Source organism: Tasmannia lanceolata, unplaced genomic scaffold, assembly GCF_043159265.1.
Source record: "Tasmannia lanceolata isolate RefF3 unplaced genomic scaffold, GAP_Taslan_0.1 ptg000015l, whole genome shotgun sequence".
In the NCBI taxonomy this organism is placed as follows: Eukaryota; Viridiplantae; Streptophyta; class Magnoliopsida; order Canellales; family Winteraceae; genus Tasmannia; species Tasmannia lanceolata.
Genome location: NW_027518692.1, coordinates 22305085 through 22326002, shown reverse-complemented (window position 1 = coordinate 22326002; position 20918 = coordinate 22305085). Strand labels below are relative to the sequence as shown.

At 37.2% G+C, this 20918-nt stretch overlaps 2 protein-coding genes across 6 annotated transcripts; one reads left to right on the top strand and one right to left on the bottom strand.

Annotated features, from left to right (window-relative positions):
* The first annotated feature begins 3587 nt into the window (after positions 1–3587).
* LOC143846690 (histidine-containing phosphotransfer protein 4-like) lies at positions 3588–8966 on the top strand. The gene is made up of 6 exons (XM_077355192.1): positions 3588–3764; positions 4605–4735; positions 4837–4905; positions 7874–7945; positions 8548–8620; positions 8743–8966. Exons 1-6 carry the CDS (start codon positions 3705–3707, stop codon positions 8788–8790), a joined length of 453 nt encoding a protein of 150 aa, XP_077211307.1. The 5' UTR covers positions 3588–3704; the 3' UTR covers positions 8791–8966.
* A 1289-nt stretch (positions 8967–10255) lies between these two features.
* LOC143846305 (initiator tRNA phosphoribosyl transferase family protein) lies at positions 10256–19935 on the bottom strand. 5 transcript variants are annotated; one of them, XM_077354738.1, is made up of 7 exons: positions 19408–19931; positions 19036–19184; positions 14859–15570; positions 11520–11623; positions 11286–11394; positions 11096–11155; positions 10256–10920 (listed from the first exon to the last, which is right to left on the bottom strand). In XM_077354738.1, the coding sequence occupies exons 1-7, from the start codon at positions 19694–19696 to the stop codon at positions 10751–10753; spliced, it is 1593 nt and encodes a 530-aa protein (XP_077210853.1). In that variant the 5' UTR covers positions 19697–19931; the 3' UTR covers positions 10256–10750. The 5 variants fall into 5 exon arrangements, 3 of the variants coding, with proteins under 3 accessions (XP_077210853.1, XP_077210854.1, XP_077210855.1); XM_077354739.1 differs by having other exon boundaries at positions 11520–11620; positions 19408–19927; XM_077354740.1 differs by having other exon boundaries at positions 19036–19179; positions 19408–19608.
* Positions 19936–20918: the final 983 nt, after the last annotated feature.

The window sequence follows — 20918 nt, the reverse complement described above, 5'->3', positions numbered from 1 at the left end:
AACAAAAGTCTAGAAACTGAATTCTAATAGGGAAAACTATTTCTGGTTTTTATCTGGTTGAAAACTCTAGATTGAAATCTGATTTTTAACTGAAACATGAAGCCTATTTATAGATTTTCCCAGGGGAAATCTTGTGATTTCAAATCGTAGGATGTGATTTCCCCTGACACAAATGTTAGGACGGCAGGGCAATTCGCAGGGTGTGATTTGAAATCGCACCTGCGATTTGGTCCCAAATCGCAAGGTGCGATTCCTTGCGATTAGGGAAAGTGTTTTTTGGTTCGCCAAAATTGGTTTTTTGGCCTCCAAGAGTGGTTCTCGGTTCCCGAAAAGTGGTTATTGGTTTCTGAGAGAGATTCTCAGTTTTTGAAACACAGTTTCTTTGTTCCAGAAGTTAGTTTTTGGTTCTGTGCCATGTAAAAACTGGTTTTCGGTGATGCTGTGAAAGGCGGGTGCCGCGTAAAGATGGGCTTTGGTTTAAACAACTTTTTGGAACATAAATTTATTTTAATGAAATATTTTTGTTCTGAAAACTAGAGAGAAACCTGAGATGCTTTGGGACTCATCATAGGAAACGTCCTCGCAACAACTTATCATTAGCACGACCCTAACAAAATTGGGTGTCTACAATTTGCTTTGTAGGATTTCTCTATTAAGGATTCCTCAATTTACATCATTTGGTTTTGTGGGGAATTTCTATGTTCAGGACTCTTCTCAAGTTACACTTTTGCGAGGGATTTCCTGAATCTCAATTCATGACACTTTTGTCTGCCTTCTTTTTAAATAAAGTTCATTTTCAGAAACACTAGCAAAATAGAGTGGAAATGCAGTGATTTTTTTGTTTATGTCCTTTATGATTCAGGAGCACTCTTCTCTGTTTTTTTCACTACCATTACCCTTCTTGATGAACAACAAACTTGAGATTTGGATCTGTGAGATGAGGAGAGATTTGTAGACAGGGGTAGAGGCACATATAGCGTGGGGGTGGCCACGGCCCCCCAATTACTTACAAAATCCCATTTATAGTATTGCCCCCATTTCTTCCTTGGACAACCCTTGTAAGTGTGCCCCCACGAAGTGTAAATTCCTGGCTCTGCCCCTATTTGCAGAGAAAGGAGATTAAGATGAGCGAGCCAAATCCCTGAAGCCTCGCTTGTTGACATGGAGAGAGGGAAGAACATGAAGATCTTGGAGAGAAAGGAGACAACGTGAAGAACATGGAGAGAGGGGGCAAATGTCCCTATATCTATCCCAAGGAATCAATCCCATCTCCTAGAAAGGGAAATTGCCGCTCCAATTGGTGGATTCCCCTCGATTTGGAGTTCGAATGGAAAAGTTATGAATTTTCGAAGTTTTGAAGAAATCGGGTGAAATCTGGAATTCTCGTGGAAAACCCAGCCCCGAGGTTCGGATGCCCGATCAAGGATATTCGGAGGCCCAAAGGGGGTTCGGATGTCCGATCGAGCGCCCAAACGTATGTGACCCAAGAACCCGAGAGTGTATATTCCCTTTAGAAATTCTCAGAGACACCCAAAGTGACTTCCGAAGGAGGTGTTTGAACGCCCGAAGACCTTGGTCGGGCGCCTGAACCCACCGAATTTTGTGACGTTATTTAAAGGTTTTGGACTTCGGATTCTTTGTGTTGGCCCACTTCTTGAGGCCCTTAATTGATGAATAAGAAGTGTCTATGTTAGGTAATTGACTCTTAAGGCGGAATGAATAAATATCCTTTCGACATAGCGGTACGTAATTTCGTACTACTTTAGTGTGATGATTTACACTTTGATGAAGTGCCCTTTTGATTATATCTTCCAAACCTCTTTGAACATGTGGAACCTTTGAGAAACTTAGACTTTGATTTGGGTCTTGCATGCTTATTCCTTATTGATTGAAATCTATTGAATTTTTATACTAATTGACAACCTATGACTTTCATATTGAATATGTGCCCCATAAATGGGATTTCTTTTGGAACCCTTACCTTATGATCTTCTCAGATATATGAACCTTTCGACTACTGTATACTTGTCTATCTTGAATACCTTTGTGGATTCAATGTGAACCACTATCTTTGGACCTTTGTATATCTTTTGGACACTGTGAACATATGTGGAAACCTTTTGTGGAGGTTTAGGTATTATGTGAACTATAAGGGCCCGCACCAATGGGGATAGTACATTGGCTTTTGGGTCCCGGGAGTGGGTTCTATACGCTGGCACTGTCGAGAGATAAGTGAACTTAAAAACTAGTTTCGAACCGTGGGCAGTCGGGTAAAATAACTTGCTTTTTGGGCTAAGCCGATGACCTTGGGGTGATATCTGCCTATTGATTGCTTTCAGCGATCTCTTGTGATTTGTGAATATCCTTACTGAGACTCTCTCTCTCTCTCTCATATTGTGATTCTCTTTTGTTATGGTATTTTGATATATGACCTTGTGGACTTTGCTTCTTAGTTATTGTACTGGCACTAGCCATTCCGTGTTCAACCTTCTACAAACTTTGTTTACCTATTGATTCCCTTTTGTAGCATGCTTTGACCCCACTTTTGTAGTGTGTTTTTATGTACCGGGCTTCGGCTGACTGTGGTTTAACATTTTCAAATTTTGACCCTCATGATGCGGACGAGGGAGTGGAGGCGTGACTTTTCGACTTCCAGATTTAGTTGATTCATTAGTTTTATTAGACAGTGAGTATGGGTTAAATATTATTGAGACTATGTTATTTTATTAATTATTGATTAATTGGGGAGAGAGCAAAAGCTAAACATTTGATTATTTGGATAATTTGTGCACTTGTGGATCTTTATGGATGTTTGATATGAATGATTTTTGTTATCACCTTGTTAGCATTATATGCTTTTAAGGTTTTCCTTGCAAGTGTACGATGCTGTCGTGTTTCCAGGCCTTATTTGTGTGGTTTGGGGGAGTGACGATCTCCTACTCTCTTGCTTATGGGAAGAAAGGCTAGAAATCAGAAAACAACGGCCAGTCTCCTTCTCTTGTCTCCCATCCAAGATTTTGAGGAAATCCAAGATTCTAAAATTCATGTATCCAAATGGCCTCTTATGAAAGACAAACAAAAGGAGGTGAAAATGTTGAAAAGGGGGTGCTAATATCATTCCCAAAATGAAAATCTATCTTTTCATGTTTTCTTTATTTACACTTTTCACACGCAGAGAATCCGGAATGATTAGAGTGGACTGACAAACCTCTCATGAGTCATGAACTTTTATGAAAAACAAACAAAAAGAGGTGAAAATGTTGAAAAGCCGGGGTGTAATCTTTTTTTTTTCTTGTTTTCTTTATACCTTTCACGTCAAAGAATCCGAGTGGATTTGAGTGGGATGACAAGTTCATGAATGAATGATTTCCTCGAAAAGGAAATTTGAGAATCCCGCATGCATTTATTTCATGGCTTAAAAATAGATAAATATCTTATTTTTCTGAACAGAATCCATTGCGTGCCCACATTGTCTTCCTCTATTACTCACCAAAGTAAACGCCTACTGGAAAATGGCCTCATTCACCTAACCTTTCCCCCCTTTTTCTCTACTATATATATACACACACTTCACTCCTTGTTTCTTCACTATTAGCTACTTCTCAACCAAAACCCCCCTCTTCTCAAGAGAGAAGCTCTCATCACTTCTCTTTTTTCTTACCTCTCTCTCTCTCTCTCTCTCTCTCTCTCTCTCTCTCTCTAGGATGGAGAATTCTCCCCTACAACGCCAGGTTGCTTACATGAGAAAGTGCCTCTTTGAACAGGTAACCTTCTACCCCTAAATAAAAAGAAAATATCCTTTTGGTTTTTTTTTTTTTTTTTCATTATTAAATAAAAACCCACTTTGATTCTTGCATTTTAAGGGTCATTTCTGTTCACCTTTAATCCATAGGAGCAAGTTTTAAACTTTTTTATTTTGTCTTTTGGAGTCCTAAAATGAGAAGCTCTCTTGAGTTTCTTTTGCATGTGTGGTTTTCAGTGAGGATCTACCCATGGAAAATTCAAAAGGATGTTTTTTCACAATTAAATAAGAACCCACTCTGATTCTTACATTTTAAGGGTCATTTCTGTTCACCTTAATCCATAGGACTAGTTTTAAAAATTTTTTATCAGGTCTTTTGGAGTCATAAAATGAGAAGATCTCTTGAGTTTCTTTTGCATGTGTAGTTTTCAATGAGGAGTTCCCTTTTTATGCATTTTTCATTGCAGTCTCCTTAAGGGAGCTTTCTTTTCCTATCCAAGGATATAACAATCCAGCATCTTTGTTTGCAACTTGTACAGCTGTACATGCACAGATGAAAGATGAAAAAAAAAAAAAAAAAAACTTTGCCCTGTTTGGATTGCAGGAAAAATATTTTCCTGGGATTTGTTTTTCTTTTGACAATCTAGAGGGAAATGATGCGATTATGATTAATTTAGAGGGATATCTTCATATAAATTGAGGGGTTGGTTCAAATTATCATTTTTTAGTGTCTAAAAAAGTAGTCTCCTCAATGGTAAGGAGCTTTCTTTTCCTATCCAAGGATAAGACAATCCAGCATCTTTGTGTCCAACTTTTACACATGCATAGATGGAAAAATAAAGAAAAACTTGGGGTTTTGCAGGGATTTCTCGATGAACAATTCGTTCAGCTGGAGGAATTACAGGACGATGTTAATCCCAATTTCGTGGAGGAAGTTGTCACCTTATTCTTCAAGGATTCAGCTAGATTGGTTGTTAATATTGAACAAGCACTGTAGGTGGAATTAATCCATATTTCCATACTGTTTAGAATTTCCTAAGATTTTTTCTGAAACTAAATGGAAATGATCTGCATTCTGAATATCATTTTTCAAGGGAGAAAAGGCCCCTAGATTTCAGCAAGCTGGATACATACATGCACCAATTCAAGGGCAGCAGTTCCAGGTAAATAATTAATAATTATAATGTTGATTAATTGTAATACTAATAAGGGTAACTATTATTTTTTTATTATAGGAAATTATAATTCCACCCCATCCCTAGGATTCCTCCCCTTCTGTTTGTATTTCCAAAAATTACTGCTTTTCCATTCTCTTTTGTTTGTTTCTTCCTAAAATAAAGTCATTTTCAGGAAAAGACAAACAAAAGTGGGTGGAAAATGCTGAGGTAGGGGGTGGAAATATCATTTCTCTATCTGTCTATAGAAATTTATTATAATCATTAGGGATTTGGTAGAGACCATCACCGAAAGGCATTTGGCGGCTGGCTGTTGCAAGCAAGGTTTAAAATTTTGGTTTCGGTAACCGTTTCGGACCTTACCAAAAACCGAAATTTCGTAATTTGGTTCCAAATTTCGGATGAAATTTTGTAACACTTTATTTTTTTAATAAATAATGTCATTAAACCGAATATCGGACCGAAATTACCGAAATTTGGTAAATGGAGAAAAATTGAATTTCGGAAATTTTTGGTTTCGGTCCCACCGGTATCCAAAATTTCTGTCAGAAATTTCGGAATGCGGTCTAAATTTTAAACCATGGTTGCAAGTGAGAGCAGCCATCTCAGACGAATCAATGAATAAGACAAAATCTGTTGAAAAGTGAGCCTATGTTGCTGCTTTCTCATGCAATAGCCACCCACGAAATGCCTTATACGATGGTCCCTAGCAAATTATTATTATTATTATTATTATTATTATTATGAGATTTGCTGGGACCATTGCAGAAGGCATTTCGCAAAACGGCTGTTCCATGAGAGAGCAGCCACATAGGATGCATTAAATTAAATGAATGAGACAAAAAGTGAGCCTATGTGACTGCTCACTCGCGACATGCCTTGTGGGATGGTCCCTAGCAAATCCCTGTTATTATTATTATTATTATTAAAATGGAGCTTTATATAGGGAAGTGATATATCCGCCCCTTTTGATAACTAGGAACACCCTTGTCAGTGTTTCTGGCAATCAAGGGCATTGAATTCTTCTGACATAAGTACAGCAGCCCCTCTTTTGTCATTGATACACTGACTGGGGGTGTTGCTGGTGATCAAAAAGTGTTTCTGGCAATCAAGGGCATTGAATTCTTCTGACATAAGTACAGCAGCCCCTCTTTTGTCATTGGTACACCGACAGGGGGTGTTCTTGATGATCAAAAGGGGCGGATATTTCATTTTCCTTTATTTACTGTCTACTGATATTTGCATTATCATGTTTTGATAATGAGAAGAACTCATCTTGCATTCTTTTAATTGGCTGTTCAGAGCCTTTAGGGAATTGTAATAACTTTTGACAATTGGTTGTTATAAAAGACAAGGTGAGTTTGTCTCGTTCTCAAAACATGGTAGTGGGAATATATCTGTAGTCTCTTTCATGCAGCATGCACCCGCAAAATGCCTTTCTGCGAAAGTCCCCAGCAAATCTCATAAAAAAATAACATACCGGTCAGAGCTGGTGAAGATATTTTTGTTCTTGTACAAGACATTTTGGTTATTTAAAAAAAATAAGGGGAAACAAAGAACGGATACATTTCTCTATTGCTTGAACTCATTTTTTTTTTGGGAATAGTGTGGAAACCATGATGTTACTACTTACTAAATATAAGGATATTTTAGTCTCAAAAACCATATAATAATTGAATTTTTATCTCTATATTGACCATACAATTTAAGTAATGTATCCTTGAGAGGGAGCTTCTGATATTTTTATACTTGCTTGTTTTGGTAAATGCATCCCCTCCTACCCTCTCTCACTGATTACACAGCTCATTGGGGATAAGATAGAGGGGTGTTTGGTTAAAAAAGAAGGGTCATAACATAAAATATAGGGGTGTATAGTTCAAAAAGAAGGGTGGTTGTAAAGGATGATGACTCATGCCATATACCCTTTTGATCTGATGTGTTTATTTTGCTTTCACTGAAAGTTTTAATTTTGTTTTTATTGAAAGTTTTAAATTTACTCGAAGCTAAATCAATGAAAAGTTTTGATCTTTGTTTGGTGACTAAAAGAATATAAAGAGGTTTTTAAGTTTATGAAATTTGAAGATTTTATATGCTCTGTGTGCTTGAAGTCCAGTATTTTTCAAAAAGTAATATGGGGCCTAATTCACAGGATGATTCAAACTGTTCATTTGTTGGGCTACAACATAAATAGGGTGTATATGGTAAATCATCTCCGTAGGATGATCCTAACCGTCCGATCTATCGAGGTTTCTATTAAATTTCATTTCAAATTCAACACTTTTGAATATGGATTTATTAAAAATTGTGTTACCTGGATCTTATAAACTAACTACTCTCTAAGATATTCTTTCACCAAAAAAAAGATTGTTTTATCCAAACACCCTTCAGAGAAATGATATTTTCACCATTCTTTCCAGTATTTCCACCCTATTTGTTTGCCCTTCCCATCCCCTCTCCTAGCATTTACATCCCTCCTCCTTTGCATTTCCTTGAAGACAAATTCGCCGAAATGCTGGAAAGAGGCTGAAAATATCACTCTTCTTTTATAAAGCATTCTAAAATATTATTTTCTTTTTACTTGAAGCATGGTAAGTTTTTGATATACACATTAGTGGCACCATAGTCTAGTTGGAATCCATTGGCGATATGACGAATGGGACCCACCTCCCTCCTAACAAGAAGTTTTGGGACCCATCAAGCAGGTTGTTGGCCCCACCCTTTGTTGGATTTTGATTTAAAATTTATTTATTTATATGCACCAGATTCTGATGGTCATGGATAATAATGTGTAACGAAATCATCGGTGTATACACCATACACTACAATATATGTTCCTACTGAATTTTCTTTTTTCCTTGTTAATTTCTTTTATTCATTGTTTTTATCTTTAATACATTGCAGTTTTATGGCTATGATGATATTTATAAATTTAAAATAATCCTCGTCTTTGGTGCAGCATTGGAGCTCATAAGTTGAAGAATGAATGCTCTCTGTTTAAAGAATACTGTGAGATTGGCCATGGAGAAGGGTACTCACATTTTCTCTATTAATTGTTCCATCTTCTAACAGTGAAATTTGACATAATGTCATGTTTGATCACCATAATATGTTAGAATATGAAGGATCCAACGGTTGGATTGGGTTAAGATCTCAGCGTTGGATAATCTTGGAGGTAGATTGGGTAAGTTGGCTAAATGAAGCAACTAGATTTATCTAGACAATGGATAGAAGAGGCAAGCAAGAGAGATTAGAAAGTAGATTTGATTAGGTAAATTTGATTAGGATTCTTTCCCTCCATAAATATCTTGATTTGATTCTATGTTTATCATGTAGGTGCTCTATATAAGCACTAACCTACTCTTTGTAATACATCCAAGTTTAGTGAAATCTCTAGAATTGTCATAATACTATAAATGTGGGCCCGCCCAAGAAGTTCCACACCCTCGCACGATGCGCCCCGCACCCGATATCCATTGGATCATTGATCAGATGGTAGTGATGGGTGCATACAGCAATTATGCGGTGTATACTCCGGCCCCTAACTTTATGTCATGGATGTTTTCCAACAAAATGTAGATACCCACAATCCTTTTAAATTGTTAGTGATAGCTCTGCGTGTGATGAATGCAGATGCATAAAGACATTCCAAATGGTAAAAAAGGAGCATGCTATTTTGAGAAAGAAACTTGAGACTTATTTTCAGGTATCAATCTTCTGTCTAACATATGATCAAATCGCATTGTTTTATCCTAAAATTCTTTTGGGTTCATAAGAAAAATTTGAGATTCTCTTTTTTTCATAATTTTTCTTCTCTTAATGTTTCAGTTGGTAAGACAAGCTGGGCCCATTGAAACTGCAACTCGCCCTAAGTAATGAACACAAGACTACAGTCAGGATGCAGGTGGCGAGAATTGCTATGAAGACGAGGAGATTGAGCGACAGCAATAGAAGTTTCATGAGTTTTTTAAAGATAAATGTAGGAGTTCTTTGTCAAGTATAAGTGAGAGTTTAGTGAATTTTCACTTGTTTTAACTATATATATATATATATATGTAGTCGTTATAGATATTTGAATTTGAATGCTAGTATCTGGTTTTGATGGATATCTTGCTTAAAATGTTTTAGGATTTCCTCTAACGGTTCTCTTGTATTAAGAGCATAAGTGACTGCAAAAAAGTGATAAGGATGGGATCCCTTATCGTAGGCTGAGTATGGGACTGGACTATGTTGAGCTTGGATAACAATACAATCCTTTGGTAAATATATCAGCGAGTTGGAACTCAGCCGTGTGGCAGTATGATTGTTACAAAAAATGTAATCTGTTTTGGACTCACAATCGGTTCTCAAAATCCAAATCAAATAGGGCCTTAATTTTGAGTCCAATAATCAGTTTGGGGAATTTGGAGTTCACAATCGGTTCACAAAATCCAAACAAGGCCTAACGAGTGACCCAAAACGATTTCTAAGTTTTCTCTACAATGTTAAATCACCTCTCAAAGATGGAATATTAGTTTATCAAGCGATGGAAAGGGCTAGGAGGGTGGGAGAGGGAAAGAATTGAGAAGACATGAGTAAGGAGAGGGTGAGGTGGCTGAAAACCAAGATAAAGGAAAAACTATACTCAACTAGAGTTTTGTTTCATCCACATTTGATTTGGGCTTGAGCTTGATACATCTGTCCTTAGTTTAATTTTGTTCAAATGAGGGCTTCAGATACAACTCTCCTTAGATATTGGAATTCCAATGAGTTGAAGAAGAAATTTAAAATAGAGAGAAGAGGTGCAACTACCAAAATATGGGGGCTTCAGGCATATCTTATTAAAAAGTTGAAAGCTTTTCACTCGGGAGAAATTACTAAAACCTACTTAGTTTTCATGGCTGTTACAAAATCTACTTGAGTGATAATTACTAAAGCCTTCATTGAGATTGAGAGAGGGTTCTTGAGGTGTTTTGTACTTTTTTAGGTGATTTAGAAATGTGTCGGATTGGTGTCTTGGCTTTTATTAGTGATATGGAATGTGGTGATGTTGGTGTTTTGAAATTTTTTGGTGATTTAGAAATGGCTGTGAGATTATAATAAAAAGCTTGGGACTTTTCATGCCGTTTAAAATTGAATTTTTATTTGGGTGGTCTCCTCTAAGGTTGTATCTTTCCAATTTGTGCTCTTCTGTTTTCTGTAGTCTTATAAATCTGCAATTCCTTTATATTTAATAACTTCGAGGAGATTGCTTTTGAAACTCTTAAAATCATCACCAGAAGTTATTTTAGCTCCATTGCAAATAAATGAGCCATTCAAAATTGTACATGGCTGAGACAAATAGCAAAGGCAAAGCTTAGTCTACTACAATACTGTGAAATGATATAGATTCCAAACAATGGGAGCAGAACTAAGTCTCCACATTTGAGGACATAGGTTACTGACCACTATCATGGTGGACTCCCCCCCAAAATAATTCCCTAATCATACAATCCTACCCGTCAGATTGGTTAACTCTGTCGGTCTCTCCCGAGAAAGGTAGGCCCTATTCTTTTCAACAGTTCCCATCGGACGGCTAGGCTAATCCGATGAGATTCTTGGGATGCAACAACACATCAATGGTGCCAATCCAAAACTATTCTCTTTGCATTTGCCCAGAACTTCCACACAAATTGCAACCAATTCAGCTTGGATCTTTTTCACTATATCCGCGATTCGCCACAGCCATACTAAGCTACACAATCTGTCTCTTCAAGCTTCTGATCTTCTCTGGTATCTTGTTGGCAACTTCTTCAGATTCACAAGCAAACCACCGGATATTGCAGCCACCCATGTATTGTAGATATGCAGGATAATGCTAAGAAACCGGACATATCTTATCTCTGTTAAGGAAACTAAAGACTTGCCTGAGATTTCCTCTAGATGGGCGTGCATTTATTGCAAATTTGCAAATAAATACCAGTCTGCGTCGCATCTCCCACTTGGTAATACATGCAGACTTGAAGGACTTACCATCATCGAAAGATCCTGAGAAAATGTTGGTAAGTTAAAACATGATCAAGAGAAACGCACCAATCTGCATACACTAGGGATTCATTGTTTTCATTTTACACTAAATCCATCTTAATTGAGTTATATGCAAATTATGGACAGATATCAAGTATTACAGCTTCCTAGAAATAGGGAAACAAGAGCCACATACCTGTATCGTCAAATAAGGATGTTAAGATAGCAAGAGACACGCATATACTAATATCTTCCCCTACAAACAAAGGCCATACGACATTCAAGTTCAAGCATAGAACATGCATATATCATTTGGTTGAATCCAACCATTCAACATTGTAGTGTCGGCACCACTCATGATGGCATGTATAAATTATTTTCCTTACCATTATGGCAACATACAAAGAGAGTCTTCCGTTTACTCAAATTCAACTTTGCAAAGTTAACCGCCGAAGGAAGATTGTTTAGCAAAGAAAATCGATCTGCTTTCGAGGTCTGCAAAGAAAAAACTAGACAAGGTAAACACATATTAAAAACAAGGAAACGAGATGCAAATAAACCCATTTTGTGTGCGTGTGTGTGTGTGTGTGTGTGTGTGTGTGTGTGTGTGATATACGCACCACTATATCTAGTTGCAAATAAGCATTGGGCCTTGGAAGAGAGACAGATAAGTCACTGACACAATTCAATATGCAGTCGATGTCCTTGGCCACATCTGCAACTGCTTCAGAAACTAGAAGGGTAAGCTGAATAGATGAATCTACAGTGACAATATCTTCCAAAAAAAAATCTACAATACGCATTAACCAAACTACCAAACTATGATGAAAGAAGAGTACATAAATGTGAAGTGGCTTGCGGAAAAGACAAAAAAGAAGACACAAGACATGAGAAAGGGCTGCAAGTTAATTATCCATAGGTCAATATATATGAGGAAAGTGTTGGTGAGCTTAAGCTCACCAAACTTATGGTGAGCTTAAGCGCCCCAATCACATGGGTCCCACATTTTCTGTGGTGATCCAAACCATTCATTTGCAAGGCCCTATCATAGATAGGTGTGTACCAAAAATCAGCTCCATAGGATCATCCTAACCCCTCCATTTGTGGAGGACAAAAATGGGCAGATTTGTGGACAAATAATGTCTGTCCATTTTGACCTCCACAAATGGATGGGTTAGGATGATCCTATGGAGCTGATTTTTGGTACACACCCCATCTATGTAAGGGCCTTTCAAATGAATGCTTTGGACCATCCTAACAAAGTAGGCCCCAATGTGATTGGGCGCTTAAGCTCACCAACACTTTCCTCTCTCTCTCTCTCTCTCTCTCTATATATATATATATATATATATATATATATATATATATATATATATATATATATATTCAAAACAGTAATAAGAATCTTTATAATCATGAAAAACAGAGCACAAATTATAACAGGGGCAGAGATTGCACAACTATGATACAGATCTGGATGCGCCCCATTGGCCAAAAGATCAGCCATCTCATTGGCACTCGTCGATAAATCTAGTTACGATGAAACCCCCTCAAACACACCAAGGGTGACTCCATCAGCCTCTAACCATATCAAGATCATCCCAAAAGGTACTGCACTCTCTGAAGAATTTTGACTATATGCACCAGAGAGTCCACAAAGATCCATCGATTTCTTTTTTCAACAACAATGAAACCGAAAAAATGCCAATGTTCTCTTCCACCAACGAGAATTTTGAACATCCCAAGCCACCAAAACCCCTCCTGTTGGCCCCACGAAGTCTAAGCCAGAGAACTAAACGTTGGGCTTGTGAACCAACTCCCTTACCTTGATAATTGATATTCCCATTAATTTATCTTCCTGTAACCTAAAAATCATAGGCTTGCAACCAACTCCCTTAGAGTAGATCTTGATATTCTAATTAATTTAGTTTCTTGTAAACCAAACATCATAAGCGACATGACCACTTGAACCTTGAAGGGTTAAGTGATGCAGAATAGGTAGGTTCTCCTGTAGATAGACGGTCGCCTACAGGATATTGCACCTTTGTTGGGGGAAATTTAGTGCCATGGAGAAGCAAGAAGCAGAATGTAATAGCCAGATCTAGTGGCTGAGTATCGGGCTATGGCTCATAGTTGTGTGGAATTAACCTGATTAAGGTCCTTAATAAATGAAATTGATATTCCCTCTTCGTCTCCAGCCTTACTTTATTGTGATAATAAAGCCGTTATTCACATTGCCTCAAATCCAGTTTTTCACGAACGGACTAACCATATTGAGGTGGATTGCCATTTTATTCATCTGAAGATACGGAGTAGAGAAATATGTACATATTTTTACTAGATCAGGAGATCAGTTGGATGATGTGTTCACTAAATCTCTTGGAAAGGTGAAGCTGACTGATATTTGTAACAAGCTGGAGTTGTATGATATACACACTCCAGCTTGAGGGGGAGTGTTGAATGAGTGGTGTAATTAAAGTACCCAATTAGAGGTATTCTTGTCTTCTCACATGTAGCCCTAGACTCTTAAGTATATAATACATATTCAGAGAGGAAGAGAAGACAATCTCTCTTTTCTCTCTTTCCTCTCTTCTCTTCTTCTTCCATGGATGCTAAACACCATTAACATAACCTATAAAAGAAACATTCTAAGAATAATCTAACTAATCTAATATTAGCTATCTAATAAAATATATTTTCTCATGATGTGGAAAGGAAATATGAGAGCCTATGTGAACATGTGAGAGTTCCTCAATTGGAAGCAGTTGTGGGACCTCTTTTGGGTGGTCCATCTATGTCATTTAGCGCTCAATCCAACAGTCACGTGCTTCTGAATCAAATGCCAATCCTTATGCTGATTACCAAATCCTTTACAGCCGTTCTCTTCTTCTTTGTCCCTGAGCCTTTGATATTCCATGATAGAAACGTAAGCACACACCGTTCATTATCTTTACCATTTATTTCCTTCTTCCACTCCTTGTCTTGGCCCCGACCTCACTCGCTGTGTTTTTTTGTTGATCTTAGGTTCATTATTCCCTAGGAAACTTTCCCTCTTTCCGAAGGAGACTCCCAATGCCCCGGGCACATTATATATCTCCATGCGTTCATCTTCTGCCTTGACTCCACCGACAAATCAAATGATGACGGACTTGGGCTTGAGGAGGAAATCTCGGCCATAACAGATTGTATCCACTTCCAGATTCCACCGCCCCTCTTCATCTATCTTAGCTGATTGGGATGGTGTATCTAAAAGCGAGCTATTCTTTTCCCCTACACCACCATAACTGCATCCAGCATGTCAAATGTTCACTGCATTTTAGACCCAGATGTCTAGTAAGACATACTTGTGTCGGGCAAGGTGCAAAATAAACGAACACTAAGTCCCGGTCATTACATGATCATTAGTAATTAAAAAAAAAGGTACTTAAGGGCCTATATCTGAGTAAGTTATAATAGGAAGTCAGAGATGTGACTTACTTATAATGGAAAAATATCTTGTTTTCGTTATAAAAAGGAAAAACAGGATCCATACTAAATTTTATCCAATAAACATCTAATCCAACAAAAAGAAAATTCAGAATCGCGACCTCCATGGACTTTCTCTTGGCTTTGATTAATATTGTTACAATTAAAAAAAATGAGATTCTACAAAAAAGTAACTACCAGAAAACAGCTAAAAGTTTAAACAGAAAATCAAAGTTATCTCAGAAAGATAGTTCTTGCGCTTGAATCAAATACTTTGATCGTTCTTATGCTTGAATCAAATACTTTGACTAAATCATTGTTGTTTTTGAAAGATACTTTGACTAAATCATGTACACAGGAAAATTGCACAAGTACTGAATGCCACGTGTATATTCAAGGTATTTATGATGATGGATATCCAGAAATCAAAGGAATCAACACCACACAGTTGGGTAACTCAGGAATTTGATTACAAAACAAGAAAATTAGCATACCATTCTGAGTTGGGCCTACAACAATATTAGTTGAACCCAACCAAAAAAGTGAGCACTGTTCATCCAAAGATCTCTCACTGATGTCATTGTTTGAAGGTTCAGAACTCAAGGACGGGCAACAGACACTAGATGCTTCATAAGAAATATCACAATTGCCGGCCGAAAATTTCCGAGACTTGACCACAAGTTGAGGAGCATTCTCTCCCCTTTGAGCATGATAAACTCTATCCTTTTCGACAATATCAGCTACTCTTTGATTACACAAATCAGGCACCAAATTTATCAGATCAAATGCGTTCTTCCAGAAAAGACGAGGTGATAAGTGCCTTGCCCAGCTTTCTTCATCATCTCCTGCTCCAGGTATATAATGCCAACTGAAGTCTGAGGTAGTCCTATTCTGAACTATGCCATTTGAAGAGGATGCAGAAACAAGAATGATGGGTGTGAAATCCCAAGAATCGCAATCAGGTACTTCATTTAACCAGATGACACTTTTTTGTGAAATCCATAGTGGACGTAGGGGCTTCCTCAAGGAAAATGCGAGAGAGCCAATGTCGGCACCAGTAGATTCCAACTGTTTGGTCCAATCCTCAAGGCGATTCTCAATAGCTGCCTTCTCAGTTCCAGAGACCCATAGAGGGAGATGTAAAGAACAGTCCCAGTCAGGAAAGGAAGTCCCCAAAATGGCATCCTCGTGACAAACATTTGACTCCTGAAAATACAAAATAGATACAAAATAGATGTCACATACCATAATAAATTGATGAATACATGTGAACTGGTGTATATTTTCACATATAAGTAACAATAGACAGGAACAGAGTTTGAGAATGATGTAATTATAATACTGTTATAAATGTAGCTGTTGTGCACAATAGTGCACAGTTGTTCTTGTTCAGCACATCCATATGATGTATGTAATGCCCAAATACATATATGAAGACAAAGATATGGAGCTAGGTACAGATGCAACTTGGCATTTTTCTTAAGGGGTATGGATACAAATACAGATATCCATTATTATAATGTGGTTATGACCATTGTTTAAAATTTCGACCGAAATCCGAAATTTCGGTAAATTCAAGAAAATGCAATTTTTATTTTAAAAAAATAACGTTACAAAATTTCGGCCGAAATTTCAAACGGGAGTACCAAATTTCGACCCGGTTTTCCGAATGTCCTAAATGGTTACCGAAACCGAAATTTTAAACCATGGTTATGACCATGGATTTAAATTTCGGTTTCGCCGAAAACGAAATTTTGGCTGAAATCCGGTAATGAAAAAAACGAAATTTTATTTTTTTTTACCTAAATTTCGGCCGAAATCTTGTAAAAAAATTTAAAAACAGCATTTAAATGAAATTTCGGCTGAAATTTCCGAAATTTACCAATTTCGGTCATTTCTGTTTCGGATCATTTCGGTTTCGGTCTTGACTGAAATCCGAAATTTCAGATTTCGATCGAAATTTAAAACCATGGTCACAACTCATGACAGTTAGTATATCAATTTTTTTGTTTAATAAATTTTGATATGTATTTCATTGGGCGTACAAATGGTGGTGATCATCAGTTGTTGCAACTTGCAAGAACAGTGGAGCTTTAACTATTGACAGGTGAATTTGGGGATCATCTGTCGATGGGTTATAACATGAATGTTTGTGATTGAGATTGTACTCAATTCAATTGGGCTATGGACTATATTGTGATGGGTTAGAAACAGCCAAATGCCTTCCCCCTAGGAGGTTTGCACCGGAATTGCTTTAGGAATAGGTTTTCAAATATTAATTATTGATTCCGTTTCATTCGCCGTTTCATTTTTGCCAGTGGAATGGAACGCTTTGGCGTTCCAGCGTTCTATTTCGTCAAAGATGCTACGACGACTGGAATTTCTTTTAATAGTTAAAAATATGAAAAAAAATCCCAAAAAAAAAAAAAAAAAACAGCTAAGAAAATATAAGAAACAATTATATGAGGGTAAAATGGAGGTGCAGGTGCTTGTAGATGGAAAAACATGCAAAATACCCTTCTAACGGCTATAAAACAGTAAAAAATGAGGGCACAATGGACAAAAACCAAAACTAGCCGTTTTAGTGGCATTTCTGATTTTTTTAAAATAAAATAAAATGCATGTTTCGTTTGGAACAAATTGGAACGGGGCGGAATTCCAGCCTAAACGGTAGGGCAGGAGGGGGGTTCCATTCCATAATCCTGAACGGAACGGTACATACAGAACTGAATTCATAACTAAGTTTCACATTGAATGATCTTTAAAAAAAAGTTTCACATTGAATGAGATTCTTTGAAATCTCATATAAAAAGAAAGATATGCACACCATTCAAAAAAACAAAGAACAAAAATACTTACCCTAGCCATTCAAAAAGAAAAAGAAAAAGATACTCACCCTAGCTGAATACATTTGTTGTAATCCCTTCCACATCAATGTTAAATGAGCAATCCTATGTAGATTAGTTGATGGATCATGAATATTTTTCATAGTTTGGAACTCAGGTTTGCTGCAAAATGGTGTTTGTTTTTTCATTATTCTCTATTTTGTTGCAATTTTCCTTAATTTCCTCCCCTTGTTGTTTCTCTTTCTCCCTTTCTTCTTTTCGGCTTTCTTTCTGTTACATATTTTTGTTTTCATATCTTTTCTACTTTTTATTTATGAAAACTTGAAAGAGAATATGTGGGATTCACAAAATCTCACATCTTCCTAAGAGAATGTATCAACAATACCTTGAAAAAGGGGGAATCTTAAGCTTAAGTTCTAAAATAAAAACATCCCAAAGATGAGAGCGGGAGAGAGATTTTAGTTGCTTGTTAGCATTTTTTTTCACAAATTTTATACATTTCTTTGACTCATCGAGCCATTGATCGACTCAGCCTCAGCAAAGCCAGCTCAAACTTTCTCTTAACAACTTCTCCAATGACATATTTGATTTTTTTTTTTGCATATTGAACATGATATGAACAACACTCATGACGTAGACATGTAAGGAATTGATGATTCTGGTACGTTATAGCGTTTCCTATGATGTCCAATCTTTGTATGTAAAAAATTATTATGTGCATGACGGATCATGATCGCATGCTTTTGAAGAAGTCAATTACATCGAGGAAGATTATCATCCAAAGATTATTTGATTTGGGACTAGTGAATGGATTTTGTTTCGATATGATTGCATGATCCATGGAATTTATTGAAGGATCAATGCAAATCAACCAAATATGATCCGATTTCATAATTTTTAATGGATTTTGATTCACGTTTAGAAACCAAAAATGTCACCGTAATCTTAATCCAAACATCAGGGTAAGAAATATATAGCAGTATGTTTATTAATACAAGTATTTGGAAACTGAGTTTTCCTTTGAGAAAACATGTGGCTTGCCCAAAGGCACAAAGGTGTGGTGTGATCCTGTAGAAAAGATATAAGCTGGTAGATGATTTTTTTTTTGCAGAATGTAGGATAGGATGATACCTTTTTTTTCCCAAAGGGAAAAATGGCAACGTCAAGGTGAATCTAGAAAGAGAGCAGTGACGATCAAGGATATGTGTGTATGTTTCCTTTTTATGACCAATGGTACATGTCAAGTATGCCTATCTAATCTTTAAATGTAGCATGGATTCAGACCCTAGATTAAGAATTGTTCAAGGTTGAAAACTTGTAGGAGTTGTACCACTCCAGGTGGAGAAGTGATCTTGATATAAACTTTGCATATTAAAATTTTGATATTGTTTTGGATCCTTATGAAGTCCAATTTGAAATGCCTCCAGTAGACAGGACTTGCTATGGTAAGTGGCATTGTAAGATCAAGTTAACCAAGTTAGTTATAAAGTGGATTTTGCCCGAATGCAATCCAATCCAGCCTTGATGATTTGAGTTCAAGCAAGAACTGCTGATAGTGTCTAGAACCCATGTCTAATATAATTTAAATGAGATAGGCGAAGGTACCAAGAATATAAATATATGAATAAGAAGAATCCTAAAGAATGGTAATGCAATTATGGAAGCTGTAAATAGTGTGTATTTCTGCGCGAATAGCTACATACTTCAAAATTTATTGTTACAAGGGTAAAATTGAATCAAAGATCTAGATACTTTAAAAAAATCTGCATATGGGTCATGTAGGAATTCCAAAATCATAGTTTTGAAAACATTACCAGTTACTCACCGACTCTTTAAGTGCAGCCATTTTCCGCAAATGATTCTTAACCGCCCGATTAAACACGCACGCCCAAATGGGTATTGTTTTTGACATGCTGTCTGGAAATCTCTTCCCTTTCCGAGTAGAATCAACGATAACACAACCTCCTTTCTGTCCTACCAATCACAAAAACAAAACCCAAATTCTCTATCAGTTGGGAAAGAAAACTGAAGGCAGTAACAAGAAAACCGCGACATAGTAGATAAAATCACTTTTTCTATACATCTGACACCCTTGTTTTTCATTTTCCACACCAATTTCATCAATTATTTGTTATATCTCTATCTTCTATGAATAGAAATCAAGAAAAAAAGAGACATGATGAATGTGAGATAATACCAGCAAGATGGGCAACATGGAGATTGAGGCGAGAGGTGCTGAAAGACCAGTTGTTGAAGTGTCCATCAGTGGATTTAAAGTAGCATGTGGAATCAAAATGGGAAGAGTACCAAAGGCCACAGCGTAGGTTTGCTAGGAGAGGAAGTTGTGGCCAAAGCTGGGCAATCTCAGACACGAATATAGAGTCTTCATAGATGGATCGAAGAGCGTTGTATAGAGAGTTGTCCTTCCTTTTTATGCTCCTTGAAGCTCTGTATATGCTCAGCCTCTCGCCTTTCTCTTCCCCCATGATTGACTCTCGTCTTAAAGATTTCGAGTAATAAAACCCTTCTCAAGTTTTTGCATATAAGAAGGAATACGAAGATGAAAAGGGATTTCGGACAGATGGAAGTGATGCCTAAATTGGGTAGCTTAAAAATGGGTTTCACAAGTCATAACAATTTGGAATTTCCATATATCGAGTCCATTTGATTTGGATTAATTTAGGGATGCAACTCATGTCGGGTCGGGTTGAGGCCAACCCGAGATAGGTTTCCCTCAACCCTAACCCCGGATTCAGTTCCAGGACAGTTAACCCTAACCCAACCTGATTATAACTCTCTCAACCCTAACCCAACCCATTAAACCTGTTTTTTTTATTTCAAGGAAAAATTGCCAATGGATGACACCAAAATAATTGTGAACGGGGGACACACCTTTGAAAAATTGTTAGAGAGGGATGAAATTGGGGTCATCAACCCTCTAAATGGGGTTATCATACTCTCGAAAGGGGGTTAAACCCTCTTTAACAAATTTTCAAAATTGTGTCCCCCCCTTCACAATTCTTGTATTTTGGTGTCTCCATGATTTGGATTCCAAGAAAAACATTGCTGACGGGATTTGTTTCCATGATTTAGAAGTAAATGATACTAGGGATTTGCTAAGGACCACGGTAGAAGTCATTTAGCTAACTGGCACTATTCAAAGTTGCACAGGGTTGGTTCAAGTTGTCATTTTTAGTGTGTTGTACAAATAGGAAATTTTAGAAAGAGGAATGATTTATGCAAGGGTGCCCTTGCATAAAGAGCCAGAAAAGGGCCCTTGATTGGATCCACGTCATTAAGTGTAACCGATTTTACTTTTTCAACCAATTTTAAAACGTAACTGAAAATGATGTGGATCCAATCAAGGGCCCTTCTCTAGATCTTTATGCAAGGGCTCCCTTGCCTCTATCATTCCTCAGGAAGGAATATAAACTTTTCCAGCAAAATTCTTACAATCCAAACAAGGCCTAAGAAAATCACGATAAAATTAGAGGACGGAGGTCAGGTCAGGTTGCCAGAGGTCTCAACCCTAACCCAATGGTACATTAAATGGGGTTGGCTTTTCCCAACCCAACCCGAGTCAAAATTGGGCTGAACCCATCGAATTTGAGCTCGACCCAAGTTGCACCCGTAATTTGGATGTGTGATTCTCCCAATGAGTCTTCGCACCTTATAATCTGAACGGAAAATGATTTGATAATGCCCAGG